This window comes from Taudactylus pleione, unplaced genomic scaffold (assembly GCF_031769625.1).
Source record: "Taudactylus pleione unplaced genomic scaffold, aTauple2 ptg000083l, whole genome shotgun sequence".
NCBI classification, from domain to species: domain Eukaryota; kingdom Metazoa; phylum Chordata; class Amphibia; order Anura; family Myobatrachidae; genus Taudactylus; species Taudactylus pleione.
In genome coordinates, this window is record NW_028284485.1 from 637,501 (window position 1) to 657,034 (window position 19,534).

A 19,534-nucleotide genomic window follows, 5' to 3' on the forward strand; every position below is an offset into this window, starting at 1 on the left:
GGCCATTCCGGGAGAGAAAGGTAAGCGGAAGATATCTGTGATACTAGTGTATGGGGACAGCGGGCCATTCCGGGAGAAGAAGGTAAGCAGGAGATATCTGTGATACTAGTGTATGGGGACAGCGGGCCATTCCGGGAGAGAAAGGTAAGCAGGAGTTATCTCTGATACTAGTGTATGGGGACAGCGGGCCATTCCGGGAGAGGAAGGTAAGCAGGAGATATCTGTGATACTAGAGTATGGGGACAGCGGGCCATTCCGGGAGAGAAAGGTAAGCAGGAGATATCTGTGATACTAGTTTATGGGGACAGCGGGCCATTCCGGGAGAGGAAGGTAAGAAGGAGATATCTGTGATACTAGTGTATGGGGACAGCGGGCCATTCCACCAGAGAAAGGTAAGCAGGAGATATCTGTGATACTAGTGTATGGGGACAGCGGGCCATTCCGGGAGTGGAAGGTAAACAGGAGATATCTGTGATACTAGTGTATGGGGACAGCGGGCCATTCCGGGAGAAGAAGGTAAGCAGGAGATATCTGTGATACTAGTGTATGGGGACAGCGGGCCATTCCGGGAGAGAAAGGTAAGAAGGAGTTATCTCTGATACTAGTGTATGGGGACAGCGGGCCATTCCGGGAGAGGAAGGTAAGCAGGAGATATCTGTGATACTAGTGTATGGGGACAGCGGGCCATTCCGGGAGAGAAAGATAAGCAGGAGATATCTGTGATACTAGTGTATGGGGACAGCGGGCCATTCCGGGAGAGGAAGGTAAGAATGAGATATCTGAGATACTAGTGTATGGGGACAGCGGGCCATTCCACCAGAGAAAGGTAAGCAGGAGATATCTGTGATACTAGTGTATGGGGACAGCGGGCCATTCCGGGAGTGGAAGGTAAGCAGGAGATATCTGTGATACTAGTGTATGGGGACAGCGGGCCATTCCGGGAGAGGAAGGTAAGCAGGAGATATCTGTGATACTAGTGTATGGGGACAGCGGGCCATTCCGGGAGAGAAAGGTAAGCAGGAGATATCTGTGATACTAGGGTATGGGGACAGCGGGCCATTCCGGGAGAGAAAGGTAAGCGGGAGATATCTGTGATACTAGTGTATGGGGACAGCGGGCCATTCCGGGAGAGAAAGGTAAGCAGAAGATATCTGTGATACTAGTGTATGGGGACAGCGGGCCATTCCGGGAGAGAAAGGTAAGCAGGAGATATCTGTGATACTAATGTATGGGGAAAGCGGCCATTCCTGGAGAGGAAGGTAAGCAGGAGATATCTGTGATACTAGTGTATGGGGACAGCGGGCCATTCCGGGAGAGAAAAGTAAGCAGGAGATATATGTGATACTAGTGTATGGGGACAGCGGGCCATTCCGGGAGAGAAAGGTAAGCAGGAGATATCTGTGATACTAGTGTAAGGGGACAGCGCCCATTCCGGGAGAGGAAGGTAAGCAGGAGATATATGAGATACTAGTGTATGGGGACAGCGGGCCATTCAGGGAGAGAAGGGTAAGCAGGAGCTATCTGTGATACTAGTGTATGGGGACAGCGGGCCATTCCGGGAGAGAAAGGTAAGCAGGAGATATCTGTGATACTAGTGTATGGGGACAGCGGGCCATTCCGGGAGAGAAAGGTAAGCAGAAGATATCTGTGATACTAGTGTATGGGGACAGCGGGCCATTCCGGGAGAGGAAGGTAAGCAGGAGATATCTGTGATACTAGTGTATGGGGACAGCGGGCCATTCCGGGAGAGAAAGGTAAGCAGGAGATATCTGTGATACTAGTGTATGGGGACAGCGGGCCATTCCGGGAGAGAAAGGTAAGCAGGATATATCTGTGAAACTAGTGTATGGGGACAGCGGGCCATTCCGGGAGAGAAAGGTAAGCAGGATATATCTGTGATACTAATGTATGGGGACAGCGGGCCATTCCGGGAGAGAAAGGTAAGCAGGAGATATCTGTGTTACTAGTGTATGGGGACAGCGGGCCATTCCGGGAGAGGAAGGTAAGCAGGAGATATCTGTGATACTAGGGAATAGGGACAGCGGGCCATTCTGCGAGAGAAAGGTAAGCAGGAGATATCTGTGATACTAGTGTATGGGGACAGCGGGCCATTCCGGGAGAGAAAAGTAAGCAGGAGCTATCTGTGATACTAGTGTATGGGGACAGCGGGCCATTCCGGGAGAGAAATGTAAGCAGGAGATATCTGTGATACTAGTGTATGGGGACAGCGGGCCATTCCGGCAGAGGAAGGTAAGCAGGAAATATCTGTGATACTAGTGTATAGGGACAGCGGGCCACTCTGCGAGAGAAAGGTAAGCAGGAGATATCTGTGATTCTAGTGTATGGGGACAGCGGCCATTCCGGGAGAGAAAGGTAAGCAGGAGATATCTGTGATACTAGTGTATGGGGACAGCGGGCCACTTTGGGAGAGAAAGGTAAGCAGGAGATATCTGAGATACTAATGTATGGGGACAGCGGGCCACTTTGGGAGAGAAAGGTAAGCAGGAGATATCTGAGATACTAATGTATGGGGACAGCGGGCCATTCCAGGAGAGGAAGGTAAGCAGGAGATATCTGTGATACTAGTGTATGGGAACAGCAGGCCATTCCGGGAGAGGAAGGTAAGCAGGAGATATCTGTGATACTAGTGTATGGGAACAGCGGGCCACTTTGGGAGAGAAAAGTAAGCAGGAGATATCTGTAATACTAGTGAATGGGGACAGCGGCCATTCCGGAAGAGGAAGGTAAGCAGGAGATATCTTTGATACTAGTGTATAAAAACAGCGGCCATTCCAGGAGAGGAAGGTAAGCAGGAGATATCTGTGATACTAGTGTATGGGGACAGCAGGCCACTTTGGGAGAGAAAGGTAAGCAGGAGATATCTGTGATACTAGTGTATGGGGACAGCGGGACATTCCAGGAGAGGAAGGTAAGCAGGAGATATCTGTGATACTAGTGTATGGGGACAGCGGGCCATTCTGCCAGAGAAAAGTAAGTAGGAGCTATCTGTGATACTAGTGTATGGGGACAGCAGGCCGTTCTGCGAGAGAAAGGTAAGCAGGAGATGTCTGTGATACTAGTGTATGGGGACAGCGGGCCATTCCGGGAGAGAAATGTAAGCAGGAGATATCTGTGATACTAGTGTATGGGGACAGCGGGCCATTCCGGCAGAGGAAGGTAAGCAGGAAATATCTGTGATACTAGTGTATAGGGACAGCGGGCCACTCTGCGAGAGAAAGGTAAGCAGGAGATATCTGTGATTCTAGTGTATGGGGACAGCAGGCCATTCCGGGAGAGAAAGGTAAGCAGGAGATATCTGTGATACTAGTGTATGGGGACAGCGGGCCATTCCGGGAGAGGAAGGTAAGCAGGAGATATCTGTGATACTAGTGTATGGGGACAGCGGGCCATTCCGGGAGAGAAAGGTAAGCAGGAGATATCTGTGATACTAGTGTATGGGGGCAGCGGGCCATTCCGGGAGAGAAAGGTAAGCAGGCTATATCTGTGATACTAATGTATGGGGACAGCGGGCCATTCCGGGAGAGAAAGGTAAGCAGGAGATATCTGTGATACTAGTGTATGGGGACAGCGGGCCATTCCGGGAGAGAAAGGTAAGCAGGAGATATCTGTGATACTAGTGTATGGGGACAGCGGGCCATTCCTGGAGAGAAAGGTAAGCAGGAGATATCTGTGATACTAGTGTATGGGGACAGCGGGCCATTCCGAGAGAGAAAGGTAAGTAGGAGATATCTGTGATACTAGTGTATGGGGACAGCGGGCCATTCCGGGAGAGAAAGGTAAGCAGGAGATATCTGTGATACTAATGTATGGGGACAGCGGGCCATTCCGAGAGAGAAAGGGAAGTAGGAGATGTCTGTGATACTAGTGTATGGGGACAGCGGGCCATTCCGTGAGAGGAAGGTAAGTAGGAGATAACTGTGATACTAGTGTATAGAGACAGCGGGCCATTCCGGGAGAGGAAGGTAAGCAGGAGATATCTGTGATACTAGTGTATGGGGACAGCGGGCCGTTCTGCGAGAGAAAGGTAAGCAGGAGATGTCTGTGATACCAGTGTATGGGGACAGCGGGCCATTCCGGGAGAGGAAGGTAAGCAGGAGATATCTGTGATACTAGTGTATAGGGACAGCGGGCCATTCTGCGAGAGAAAGGTAAGCAGGAGACATCTGTAATACTAGTGTATGGGGACAGCGGGCCATTCCGGGAGAGAAAAGTAAGCAGGAGCTATCTGTGATACTAGTGTATGGGGACAGCAGACCGTTCTGCGAGAGAAAGGTAAGCAGGAGATGTCTGTGATACTAGTGTATGGGGACAGCGGGCCATTCCGGGAGAGAAATGTAAGCAGGAGATATCTGTGATACTAGTGTATGGGGACAGCGGGCCACTCTGCGAGAGAAAGGTAAGCAGGAGATATCTGTGATACTAGTGTATGGGGACAGCAGGCCATTCCGGGAGAGAAAGGTAAGCAGGAGATATCTGTGATACTAGTGTATGGGGACAGCGGGCCACTTTGGGAGAGAAAAGTAAGCAGGAGATATCTGTAATACTAGTGTATGGGGACAGCGGGCCACTTTGGGAGAGAAAAGTAAGCAGGAGATATCTGTAATACTAGTGTATGGGGACAGCGGCCATTCTGGAAGAGGAAGGTAAGCAGGAGATATCTTTGATACTAGTGTATGGGGACAGCGGCCATTCCAGGAGAGGAAGGTAAGCAGGAGATATCTGTGATACTAGTGTATGGGGACAGCAGGCCACTTTGGGAGAGAAAGGTAAGCAGGAGATATCTGTAATACTAGTGTATGGGGACAGCGGGCCATTCAGGGAGAGGAAGGTAAGCAGGAGATATCTGTGATACCAGTGTATGGGGACAGCGGGCCATTCCGGGAGAGGAAGGTAAGCAGGAGATATCTGTGAAACTAGTGTATGGAGACAGCGGGCCATTCCGGGAGAGGAAGGTAAGCAGGAGATGTCTGTGATAATAGTGTATGGGGACAGCGGCCATTCCGGGAGAGAAAGGTAAGCAGGAGATATCTGTGATAATAGTGTATGGGGACAGCGGCCATTACGGGGAGGAAGGTAAGCAGGAGATATCTGTGATTTCTTAATTTCTACAAAAAGTTTATTTTCACCTGCTTATGTAGAAATTAAATGATAATGAATAGACCCCTTAGAACCAAAACATGGGGTTCTGCGCACATCTCTACATTAGGGGTAAGGTGTGATATTATCCATTACTTGGCCAAGTCTGTAAAGGTACAATAATCTGGCAGAAAGAATCGAGAGATTTGTCAGACAAGCTCCATAAATTTGTTAATAATCGGCGTACACAGGAATTAATGTATCGGACAGGAATATTCAACATGCGACTCTCCAGCTGCTGTATAACTACATATTCCAGCATGCCCTGGAACCGTTTTGCTATTAGGGCATGCTAAAACTGTGGCAGGATATGCTGGGATGTGTCGTTCCAAAACAGCTGGAGGGCCACACGTTGAATACCCCTGGTCCTTGGATAATGACAATTAAGTGGGCCTTTAAATGCCATTATCCATGGTATTGGTGGTATTATCCAATGCAATGATTTATTATGTACAAGTTCTCACTTAGCATGTGTATAGAAACACACAACGTGCACTACCGAACACGTGTGAGGGGGGCTGTGGCAGACGCCCGTCATTGTACATTATGCTGCAATTAAACACGATGGTGATTTGTTTCCTGAGAGCCGGCGTTATCAGTAATGCGCACAGAACCAAGGGATTTGCAGACAGCGGCGACGCTTGTTATCAGCCGAGTGCACTACAGGGCTCAGACTTACATCACTCAGCTGCTGGGCATTAACCTTTGCCAGGACGATCTCTGGAGTATCGGTTACAGAGCTGTACTTCACCTTGTCAATACTCTGGCGGTAGTTTACCTGCAGGGGAAATAATCATTTGAACACGGATTTATATTAGGAGAATTAGATTGCCTCTTTTATTACTTTCTAATCTAATTAAAATGTAAATTTCCTGAAAGAACTCTCGCTGCCAAAGTGCCTCAAAAATTCATTCTGGGCTCGTTCTCTGCTGATACAGTTCCGGGTTCTATCTGGCTGTGATTTAAAGGTCAACTGATAATGAACTAAGCGGCTTTGTGAGGTCTTTCCGTAAAAGGTTATCAGGCTCCCATTATAGCAACCTCACTGTTAGGCATTCAATTGCTCTGTGGCTGGTAGAACTACAAATATCAGCATGCTCGGACAGAATATTGGAGTGATACTGAACGCTTAATAATTGTATACTGCTTGAAACAAGTTGGATGCATACAGAGGTGAATGATTCCCCAATCTCCCTGCATTAATGTGTCAGGTGAGTAATATCACTACCATGATATACCCTGTACCAGTGGTGTCACTAGGGGGTGCGGTCTGCACTGGGTGTCACCAACCGAGAAGGTGGCACCAAAATGCCGACTACTCCTCAGCGACTGGGAGCCGGGCGCTGTCTGTGACGTTACTGTGCAGATCCCGGTTCTTGGTCACGGAGGAGCCGGCGGTGACGGAGAGTTTCATTTGGCCGCCCGGCATCTCTGGGAAAGCTGGGCACGTCCCCAGAGTGATGAAGTGCTGCAAGACCACAGGCCCTTTCATGCGGGGACCCTGCTCCTTCCACTATATAACTCTCAGTCTGTGGCTTCCTGCTGTCTGTATTCCCCTCCTCACATCATGTCACTGCCCCTGTCACATGCAGCCCTGTCCTCACTGACACATCACTCATCTCCTGATGTACTCTGTGCTGCTGGGGACCCTGCTCCTCCCACTATATAACTCTCAGTATGTGGCTTCCTGCTGTCTGTATTCCCCTCCTCACATCATGTCACTGCCCCTGTCACATGCAGCCCTGTCCTCACTAACACATCACTCATCTCCTGATATACTCTGTGCTGCTGGGGACCCTGCTCCTCCCACTATATAACTCTCAGTATGTGGCTTCCTGCTGCCTCCATTCCCCTCCTCACATCATGTCACTGCCCCTGTCACATGCAGCCCTGTCCTCACTAACACATCACTCATCTCCTGATATACTCTGTGCTGCTGGGGACCCTGCTCTTCCCACTATATAACTCTCAGTCTGTGGCTTCCTGCTGCCTCCATTCCCCTCCTCACATCATGTCACTGCCCCTGTCACATGCAGCCCTGTCCTCACTGACACATCACTCATCTCCTGATATACTCTGTGCTGCTGGGGACCCTGCTCCTCCCACTATATAACTCTCAGTCTGTGGCTTCCTGCTGCCTCCATTCCCCTCCTCACATCATGTCACTGCCCCTGTCACATGCAGCCCTGTCCTCACTGAGACATAACTCATCTCCTGATATACTCTGTGCTGCTGGGGACCCTGCTCCTAACATATGCAGCCTTGTCCTCACTTACATATCATTAATTTCCTGATACACTCTGTGCTCCAGGGAGGTTGTGACTGCTGAGCAGCAGCAGTCTCCTCTCTCTCTGTCTCTCTCTCCACATTATCATACATGGGCCATGATTATGACGTCCCAGGCTTACCCCTACCTTCCCCAGCACCACCTGCTATTTTCCCCAGGAATCTCCTGGACTTGATGTTTTAAAAGTTGATGCTCATATCTCATGGCCTAAGAGACAGTATTACATCCAAGGACGGTGTGTAACTTACATCTTTCAATGGAACCAGCTTCTTTGTGGTCTGGTAGGACGGAGCGAGTGTTGCTGGGTAATAATACTCCCCGTCTGTGTTGTCATGTTTGTCAGACTTGTAGGTTACCTGCAGCACACACAGAATATTCTCAGTATAACATTTGTTTACATAACCTTCTCTACACTAACACACCCTTAATACACACCCGACCATATATTGTACTCTCCATACACCCTTTATACACACCCATTATACACCCACCATATATTGTACCCCCCATACATACACACCCATTATATACCCACCATATATTGTAACCTCCATACAACCTTTATACATACCCATTATACTCCCACCATATATTGTACCCTCCATTCACCCTTTATACACACCCATTATATACCGTACATATACCATTTATACACACCCAGTATACACCATGCATATACCATTTATACATACCCAGTATACACCATGCATATACCATTTATACACACCCAGTATACACCGTACATATACCATTTATACACACCCATTATACACCATGCATATACCATTTATACACACCCATTATACACCATGCATATACCATTTATACACACCCAGTATACACCATGCATATACCATTTATACATACCCAGTATACACCATGCATATACCATTTATACACACCCAGTATACACCGTACATATACCATTTATACACACCCAGTATACACCATGCATATACCATTTATACACACCCAGTATACACCGTACCTATACCATTTATACACACCCAGTATACACCGTACATATACCATTTATACACACTCACTATACACCGTACATATACCATTTATACACACCCATTATACACCGTACATATACCATTTATACACACCCATTATACACCATGCATATACCATTTATACATACCCATTATACACCGTACATATACCATTTATACACACCCAGTATACACCGTACATATACCATTTATACACACCCAGTATACACCGTACATATACCATTTATACACACCCAGTATACACCATACATATACCATTTATACACACCCAGTATACACCATGCATATACCATTTATACACACCCATTATACACCGTACATATACCATTTATACACACCCATTATACACCATGCATATACCATTTATACACACCCATTATACACCGTACATATACCATTTATACACACCCAGTATACACCGTACATATACCATTTATACACACCCAGTATACACCATACATATACCATTTATACACACCCAGTATACACCATGCATATACCATTTATACACACCCAGTATACACCATGCATATACCATTTATACACACCCATTATACACCGTACATATACCATTTATACACACCCATTATACACCATCCATATACCATTTATACACACCCAGTATACACCGTACATATACCATTTATACACACCCATATACCATTTATACATACCCAGTATACACCATGCATATACCATTTATACACACCCAGTATACACCATGCATATACCATTTATACACACCCATTATACACCATGTATATACCATTTATACACACTCAGTATACACCATGCATATACCATTTATACACACCCATATACCATTTATACATACCCAGTATACACCATGCATATACCATTTATACACACCCAGTATACACCATGCATATACCATTTATACACACCCATTATACACCATGTATATACCATTTATACACACTCAGTATACACCATGCATATACCATTTATACACACACAGTATACACCATGCATATACCATTTATACATACTCATTATACACAGTACATATACCATTTATACAAACCCATTATACACCGTACATATACCGTTTATACACACCCAGTATACACCGTATATCTATCTATCTATCTCATATCTTCTATCTATCTATCTCATATCTACCTATCTATCTATCATCTATCTGTCTAATATCTATCTATCTATCTATCTATCTAATATCTATCTATCTATGGTTTAATAATTTCAAAGAAATCCGCACTGATCCTTATTAATTATTTATTTCATTTCCTAAACCTATTCACCCTTCCTCCTGATAAATACATCTGGTGTTATTATTCACCAATTTCATAAATATATTGCTCTTATTATAAATCTTAGTAAGGAGACTTGAGGAAATAGGTGCTACCCTGCTCACCAATTAAATACTGGTTACGTGGGGGAGAAAAGTTGTGAGATCTGTGGGTGCACTCTTGGATGAATAGGAAAATGAAGGAAAATTAGAAAAGGGGGGGAAAAAAAGGGGCTTGGTTCTTTGAATATTTGTATTACTAATGCATCATGTTTATAAAAAATAACTTTTATTCACACATTTAAAAATTATAGTATCCAATAAAAATTATCTAATATCTATCTATCTATCTATCTATCTATCTATCTCATATCTATCTATCTATCTATCTAATATCTATCTATCTCATATCTATCTATCTATCTCATATCTACCTATCTATCTATCTATCCATCCAGGGCCTGCTCTAGGGCTGTTCGACTTGAGCTGTCGAACAGGGGCGCCACCCATAGAGGGTGCACCCTTCCCCAGCATCCCGATTTCAGTACAATCCCGCTGCTCCACCAGTGGGCTGAAGTGGCCCAAGGTTGATCAAATCGGGGGGTCTGGGACCCCCACCACCATAGTTGTGCGGTGGTGCTGGGACCTTGCAGTTTGAATGGATGCTGCGCGCATGCCTGCGGCATCCATTTAGTGCCGCGAGAGAGCGCGGGGAAGCCCAGCTAGTGAGGCTCCCCCCAGCCTGACGTTATTTGGAGGCCCTCAGATAACGTCACATAAGGAGGCGTGGCCTATGGAAATTAGGCCACGCCCCCAATTACGGTTGCGCACGGAGGCGTGCAGGGCACTCGGCCGGCACAGGGCGCTATTAGCCCTGGAGCCGGCACTGTGTCTATCTATCTGTCTAATATCTGTCTATCCAATATCTATCTATATCTCATATCTATCTATCTATCTCATATATATCTCATATCTATCTATCTATCTATCTCATATCTATCTATATCATATCTATCTATCTCATCTCTATCCATCTCATATCTATCTCTCATATCTATCTGTCTATCCAATATCTATCTATCTCATATCTATCTATCTATCTCATATCTATCTATCTCTCTCATATCTATCTATCTATCTATCTATCTCTCATATCTATCTATCTCATCTCTATCTATCTCATATCTATCTTTCATATCTATCTATCTGTCTATCCAATATCTATCTATCTATCTCATATCTAACTATCTCTCATATATCTATCTATCTCATGTATATCTCATATCTATCTATCTCATATCTATCTATCTATCTCTCATATCTATCTCTCATATCTATCTATCTCATATCTATCTCTCTCATCTCTATCTATCTCTCATATATATTTCTCATATCTATCTATCTATCTATCTATCTCATCTCTATCTATCTCATATCTATCTATCTATCTATCTATCCATCTCATATCTATCTATCTATCTCATATCTATCTATATCATATCTATCTAATATCTACCTATCTCATATCTATCTATATCATATCTATTTCATATATATCTAATATCTATATATCTCATATCTATCTATATCATATATATCTATCTATCTCATATCTAGCTATCTATATCATATCTATCTATCAATCTCATATCTCTCTATCTCTCTATCTCATATCTATCTATTTCATATATATCTAATATCAATATATCTCATATCTATCTATCTCTCATATCTCTCTATCTCATATCTATCTATATCATATATATCTATCTATCTCATATCTAGCTATCTATATCATATCTATCTATCAATCTCATATCTCTATCTCTCTATCTCATATCTATCTATTTCATATATATCTAATATCAATATATCTCATATCTATCTATCTCTCATATCTCTCTATCTCATATCTATCTATATCATATATATCTATCTATCTCATATCTAGCTATCTATATCATATCTATCTATCAATCTCATATCTCTCTATCTCATATCTATCTATTTCATATATATCTAATATCAATATATCTCATATCTATCTATCTCTCATATCTATCTATATCATATCTATCTCATATCTATCTATCTATCTATCTCATATCTATCTATCTCATATCTATCTATATGTCTATCTATCTATCAGGGCCGTAGCTAGGGTAGTGTGGCCAGTGCCATCGCACAGGGCAGCACAGGTCAAGGGGCGCTGTTTGGGCCTGTCAAATTTCTGTTTATTATCATTCTCACTAATAACTTTCCCTTATTTCATCCCCAGCATCTCCTGGCCTCCCCTATCTCTTCCCTGGCCCTTCCCCATGAGGCAATTCCCCTTTTTTGGATGCATCATGTCCCTTTGAAAAATGAGGAGGGCGCCAATGCTCTTTCTGGCACAGGGCACCAAAAAGTCTAGTTACGGCTCTGCTATCTATCTATCTATCAATCTCATATCTATCTATCTATCTATCTATCAATCTCATATCTATCTATCTCATATCTATCTCATATCTCTTCGATCTATCTCATCTATCTATCTATCTCATATCTATCTATATCATATCTATCTATCTATATCATATCTATCTATCTCATATCTATCTATCTATCTATCTCTTATCTATCTATATCATAGCTATCTCTCTATCTCATATCTATCTATCTATCAATCTCATATCTATCTATCTATCTCATATCTATATATCTCATATCTATCTATCTATCTATCATCTGTCTATCTCATATCTGTCTATCTATCTCATATCTATCTATCTATCTATCTATCTATCTATCTATCTATATCATAGCTATCTATCTATCTATCTATCTATCTATCTCATATCTATCTATCTATCAATCTCATATCTATCTATCTATCTCATATCTATCTATCTATCTATCTATCTCATATCTATCTATCTCATATCTATCTAATATCTATATATCTCATATCTATCTAATATCTATATATCTATCTATCTATCTATCTCATATTTATCTATCTCATATTTATCTATCTCATATTTATCTATCTATCAATCTCATATCTATCTATCTATCTCATATCTATCTATATATCTCATATCTATCTATCTATCTATCTCATATCTATCTATCCACATTTATTTATACATGTTGATTTATATTTGTTTGTTTGTATAATAATATGAACGCATCTCTGTATATTACTAGTAAGGTTGCCCTGCTATAATACAGCTGCTCGGGTCAGTTTTAACAATTAACAACCTCATTGTTATGTGACTTGTTTCAATTAGGATTAAGAAAAGGAAAGTGACAAATCCTACTATTACGCGTGTGTGGCCTGTACTCACGTTGCTGGCTAGGGTTCCGGCCTTCATGGCGTTTAACGTGCGCCGGTCTATGCCGACCCCGTCGTAGTGACCTTTCATCTGCGTCTGGTACTTTTCTTTGTATTTCAGCTGCGGGAAGAGAAGAAAAGCACCAAGATACAGTACTGCACCGTGCCTCTTACACTGTCTAAGAGGTGTAGAAATACATATTACACAGCTACAATGTAACTAAGATGGGCATACATAGTGGTCAGGGAATTATATGGGCGTACAATGTATCCTGTTGCTGTGTACAGGAGGGAACTGGTATGTCATGCTGCCGGAAGTATTGCCGGCAGACTAAATACCAACGCTGGAAGCCCGATCCGTCAGGATCCCGACTGGGGCTGGTACGTACCCTAACCCTCCGTTCTCCCCCCCTAACTCTAACCCTCCCCTCTCCCCCCCTAAACTCCCCCTGTTGGTGCCTAACTCTACCCTAACCCCTGTGGTGCCTAACCCAAACCCCTCCTTCCCGCACCCTAAACCTAACCTCCCCCCAGTGGTGCCTAATCCTAACCAACCCTTCCGCTAACCTAACCCTTCCCTAACTGCATCCCGTACAGGAGATGTATAGAACAATCATTTATCAGTATGAAGGATGCTATGGGAGTAATGTGGGGCTATGGGAGTAATGTGGGGCTATGGGAGTAATGTGGAGCTATGGGAGTAATGTGGAGCTATGGGAGTAATGTGGGGCTATGGGTGTAATGTGGGGCTATGGGTGTAATGTGGGGCTATGGGAGTAATGTGGGGCTATGGGAGTAATGTGGGGCTATGGGAGTAATGTGGGGCATAGCACAATCGGGGGTGAACGCAATGGTGAAGTTTGCACAATTGAGCGATTATTTGCTACTGCACAAGAAGTCCTCAAAACTGTTGTTTTTATGTATTTTTGTAATTTTCTCTCTAGGGTGCTACATACACTTGGCGGAGCCGTATAAAGGAAATCTAATTATTTTGGGTGGCGAGATTATTGAGGATGGAGAAGGCATCCGTCTATTGGCCTATCTTTCTTTACCTAAGGGCCCTCAGGCGTTTCAATGACAGAACGCAATTTCACTTTGGTGCTGTCCAGGTGCTGAATCACCGGAGAGGATATAATATTACAGAGTCTCGGTGATAAAACCATTAAAAGCCCCGGGAAATCGGACAGGTCAGAGAATTACCGGTCCACACCACGTGTCTGCGTGATAACGAAGGCCGGATATATTTACCGCTGCCCACCAGAAATGGCAGGGCACGGAGCCGTGCACCCATCTGGAATTACTTTCCCTGTTTCACAAAAGATCCGACAATACAATTATAGCAGCTTTGGAGCAACAACAATTGGGAAATATCGTTGGCTCTAAATTTCAGTTCCAGAATTATAGCAGTTAATTAACAGGGTTTAGCTCTGTAATTCTCCCCGGCGGACTCACCGGGGATTATTTAATGTTAATTAACAAATGTAAATATGCCAGATAGAATAAATCTCTGCAGGGAAGCTCTTCTGTCCATTGTGTGTAGTACGTTTTATACCAGACAGACACATGATTGGAGGGTGGAAATCAGCCGCTGTCTGGAGCCCTGAGACTGGAGCCCTGAGATTATCAGCAATAAACATTTATATTTCCCTACGTGGGGTGATGTTAGGCTATGGGGTTACAGTACTCACATCACTCATGTATTTGGAGAGCTTGTTGACGTTCTGGAACTGGGGGGTGTCGCAGTAGTTGATGCTGTGTCCTTTGCTGTGTTTCAGATCCTTCTTATATCCCACCTAGAAGACAGGTGGATAATATACTGTGTAACGGAGGCAGCATCGACAGGTAGGTACGGAATAGCAACCCCAATTATTAATAAAATGCAATAAGTTCTAAAGAAGACACCACCACAGTAAACACCCACATCACATGCACCAACTCCCCCCCCCCCACAAAAAAAAGTATAATAATAATAAATACAATAATACAAATATAATTAATAAATAAAAACAAACAAAAAAGAAAATCTAACTTTTTGTTATGTACTCACTGTAAAATCCTTCCCTTGTCATCCATCTGGGGGACACTGCTAAGCTGATGTTGGGTTAGGTGGGCTGGGCCACAGGATAAGGCACTAGAGCAGGGATGGGGAACCTCCAGCCCGGGGGCCTTATAAGGCCCTCGGTATCATTTGGTCTGGCCCTCAGAGCTTTTTTCTGCTAGCCTCATTTGGCTAGCAGGATGTCTAGAATGGCACCCTGCAGCCAGAATCTATGCAGCAGTGCCACCTGGAGCGTTCTTAGGATGCTTCAGATGGTCACACCGCCGCCCTTACTGCTCCCCGGAGCATCCTCAGGATGCTCCGGGCATTGCTGTAATCATCGGCAATTGTGGCCCCGCCCCCATGTGACATCGCGCGGAGGGGACATTGCCTAATCCAGGCCCACACACAATGTTATATAATTCAAAATGGACCTAGGCAGAAAAAAGGTTCCCCACCCCTGCCCTAGAGAGTTAATCTGATTGGCTCTGCCCCCCACTTTACCCCTCTCGCTTCCCTGAAGCCTTAGTTTTCTAACAAAGCTGCTTGGAGAAGCAAAGTCGCACAGTCCAGCAACCGTAAACCGAACAAAAACAGCAAAAGACTAGAAAAGGAGGGATCGCAGTGTCCCCCAGATGGATGACAAGGAAAGGATTCTACGGTGAGTGCATAAAAAATAAAATGTCCTCATCATCCGATCTGAGGTACACTGCTAAGCTGATGCTGAGACTTCCCAAAGAAAGCCTTACAGGGGGGGGAGGGCTTCGCCTGGCAAGATCGCATTTAACACATGGCGTCTGAAATCAGCCTTGGCATGATCAAGTATGAAAACGGTAAAACTTGGTGAATGTATACACAGAAAACCAGGTTGCCTCCCTGCACAACTGTTCTACCAAAGCACCTTGGCGAACTGGCCAAGAGGCCCCGGCCGCAAGCATCGAATGGGCCCAGAGCGAAATAGGAACAGGCATATCCCAAGACAAATATGCCTGACTAACAGCTGCAGTCACCCATCACGGCCAGTCATGCTTAGGAGCATCCACCAGCACTAATAGAGAATCAGTGTGGCAGAAGACTGAGGTATGATGAATGTAAATCTATAATGCCCTCACCACATCCAAGCAATGAAGCGAACAATTGGAAGAAGAAGAAGAACCAGGAAAATAAGGACGAACTATATCCTGGCTGAGGTAAAACTTGGACACCACCTTAGGCAAGAATGACGGCTTAGTCCGTAACACCACCCTATCAAAGTGAATAATAATTAAGGGAGGCATACAAGACAGAGCTGCCAGTTCCGATACTCTTCTTGCCGAAGTGATGGTTAAAACAAAAGCAACCTTCAAGGTACTGTAAGGTAGTGCAACTCTATAGATTCCAGAGGTTTAAAAGGTGGTTTTTGAAGAGCGTCCTGGAACAAATTTAAATCTCAAGGAGGGATAGGAGAAATGTAAGATTGGTGGATGCGCAACACCCCCTGCAGAAAAGTCTGCACCTCCGGAATAACTGATAGTTTTGTGGTAATAATTTATGTATTGTTTTTATGTTTTTTATGATTGGCTGTGAATTGTTATTTGTGTGTTTTTGGCATGCAGTAACCGGAGCTAAATTCCAGGTATACGTTTGTATACTTGGCCAATAAAGATGATTCTATTCTATTCTATTCTATAAACGCTTCTGAAAAAGCACAGAAAGGGCTGATATCTGCCCCTTTAGAGAAGACAGGTAATGACCTTTTGACAGTCCCTCTTGAAAAAAGGACACGAGATGAGAGAGACTGAAAACAGTGGTCGAAAGGTGATGATGTTCACACGAGAAAATGTACAGGCACCAGACCCAGTCATAAATCTTGGACATAACTCGTTCCCTGGCCTGAAGGATAGTAGAAACCACTGGTCTCAAAACCCCCCCGTGCTTTCAAAATCTTGGTTTCAAGAGTCATGCCAAAAAGATAGTCAAGACAAAATTGGGTGAAGACATGGCCCTTGTTGAAGTAGATTTTCTCTAAGGGGCAGACGCCATGAATCGTTGGCCAGAAGACCCTGCAGAGACGAGTACCACGCTCAATGTGGCTAATACGGGGCAATGAGAATGACTGGAAGAGCCTCTCGCTGAACCTTTTGAAGCACTCTAGCCACCATGGATAGAGGTGTAATCAGATACCCCAGTCTGCAAGACCATGGAACCTACAGAGCGTCCATCAAAGTCACCCGAAGGTCCCTTGACCATGCTCCGTAGATCGGCAACTTTTTGTTGATGCAGGCCACAGTGGTGGTATTGTCCGATTAAATGTGAACCAGCTTCTTGCGCAGGACGTCCTGAGCTTGTAGAATAGCCAGTATGACTGCTCTTACTTCCAGAATGTTTATTGGGAGCAGTGCCTTGAACCTGGATGAACAGCTCTGAAGCTGAAGGCCGAGAATCACCATTTCCCAACCAATAAGCTGGCGTTGGTGGTGTCCAGGGTCCAATCCCAAATCCAGAAGGGGACTGCCCTTGACAAGTTCTGAGGCTCTAACCACTACTGGAGAGATTGTCACAACTGAGGTGACAAACGGAAAACTGTCCAAACGAGACACAATAGGCCAAAATTTGGCTCTGCAGAGGACGAGCATGGGATCTGGCAAAAGGGACTGCCTCAAATGACGCCACCATCTTTCCCAGGAGTTTCATACACCTGTGATAGCTGAATTACAGATGTGTCCTCATAAAGTACATCTAGCCTCAGAACGCCTGTGAGCTGTCAGGTCCCGTATAAATCTGTTAGTGGCGGACATCTTTTTTTTTTGCTGTTGCTGAAAATGCGTCGCAATGCGATGTGACTAGGATGCACCAGAAGACAGTGCAAATTAATTTGATATGAGACACTTGTATATCTGTGTGCGACTCACTGTAAACAGAACTTTGCATGGAAAAAAGTTGTGGTCATAGCACTTTGCATGTTAATTGACTCAGTCGCACACAGATATACATATCAAATTAATCAGCACAGTCTCCTGGTGGGTCCTAGTCAGGGCCGGCTCCAGGGTTCTGAGCACCCTGTGCCGGCTCTCGAGAGAGCGACCGAATTTGGGGGCGTGGCATAATTACCATAGGCCACGCCCCCTGTGTGACGTTATTTGGAGGCGTGCCCACATGGCACGCCTCCAAATAACACCAGGCTGAGGGTAAAGCCCAGCACTCCGTCACTGGCTGGGCTTCCAGCAGCCTTCTCCCGTCAGTGAATGGTTGCCGCGCGCATGCGCGCAGCATCCATTCACTCTCTAGGGGTCCGGCACCGCCGCACAGCTGCGGCGGTGGGGGTCCCCAGCCTCCCAATTTGACCACCCGCGGGCCACTTCGGCCCGCAGATAGAACAGCGGGACAGCGCTGAAATCGGGATGCTGGGGAGGGGTGCTGCCCTCTACGGGTGGCGCCCCTGTGCGACCGCACTGGTTGAACACCCCTAGAGCCGACCCTGTTCCTAGTCACATTGCGACTTGGATGCATTTTCAGCCAAAAAGACACCCGGCGCCAGCCGAGTCTCACGGGACCAGGCTCGCCAAGAGGGGCTGTTTGACGTGACTGCAGCAAAGAGGAGTGAGGACACATCTGCACAGTCCTGACCAGAGACTGGAGATTCTGAAACTTCTCTGGAGGAAGATAGACTCGCTGCTTGCGAGTATTGAAGAGAAGATCATCCACTGAGATCGTATGAGATTGGACTTTGGATAGTTGAGTAACTACCTGTGGGATTCCAACCTATTCCTGACCACTAACAAAGGCTGAACCAGAGTCGACTCCGAGCTTGCCTTTATCTGGAGATCATCCAAATAGGGTATGATTGTAACACCCTTTTTCCTGAGTAAGGATACCATGTGGGCCATTATCTTTGTAAACAAATTGGGACATGAAGATAGGTATCTTTGACGTACAGGGGTACCAAATATTCTCCTTCTAACATGGAACTCACAACAGAATGTAGGGACTCCATCTTGAAGTGTGCAACGTCTTAGTGAAGATTGAGCTCTTTTAAATTCAGAATAGGCCAGAACAAATTATTTAGTTTCCTCATCAGGAAACCCTTGGCCCCTTTGATCTATAGGAATCGGAACAATAACGCCCAACTCTAAGAGGGGTATTCAATATGGGAGCGAAAAGTCCGTGCTGGACTTTTCGCTCCACATCGGAGAATTTTCAGGGATAAAGTATCGGACGCGCACCCGCTTTATCCCCGTATTCAATATAAAAACGTTGAAAACGGGAACCTGCGAAGTTGGATTTGCGTAAAAAAACGAATTTTGCCTGAAAAAAATTGTAGGACCCCTCTAAAGTTGTAAAAACATGGGGGATCACTATGGGTCCCCCCGTTTTAGCCTGCAAATGAAAGTCAGGGATTTAAATAGCTGCGGCAGGTGCTTTTTTCCCGACATTGAAGAAGTGATGCAGAAGAGCACTTAGGTTATTT

The 19,534-nt window shown here is 44.8% G+C and overlaps 1 protein-coding gene across 2 annotated transcripts in view; it reads right to left on the reverse strand.

The window, feature by feature from the left end:
• The window catches only part of NRAP (nebulin related anchoring protein), a 157,116-nt gene that overhangs the window by 79,041 nt on the left and 58,541 nt on the right, over window positions 1-19,534 (reverse strand). For both annotated transcript variants that reach the window (XM_088468250.1, XM_088468251.1), the window contains exons 12-15: window positions 14,738-14,842; window positions 13,063-13,170; window positions 7,693-7,800; window positions 5,837-5,935 (exon numbers count right to left, since the gene is read on the reverse strand). In XM_088468250.1, the coding sequence (XP_088324376.1) occupies window positions 5,837-5,935; window positions 7,693-7,800; window positions 13,063-13,170; window positions 14,738-14,842 (420 nt within the window). The remainder of the gene's footprint in view (window positions 1-5,836; window positions 5,936-7,692; window positions 7,801-13,062; window positions 13,171-14,737; window positions 14,843-19,534) is intronic.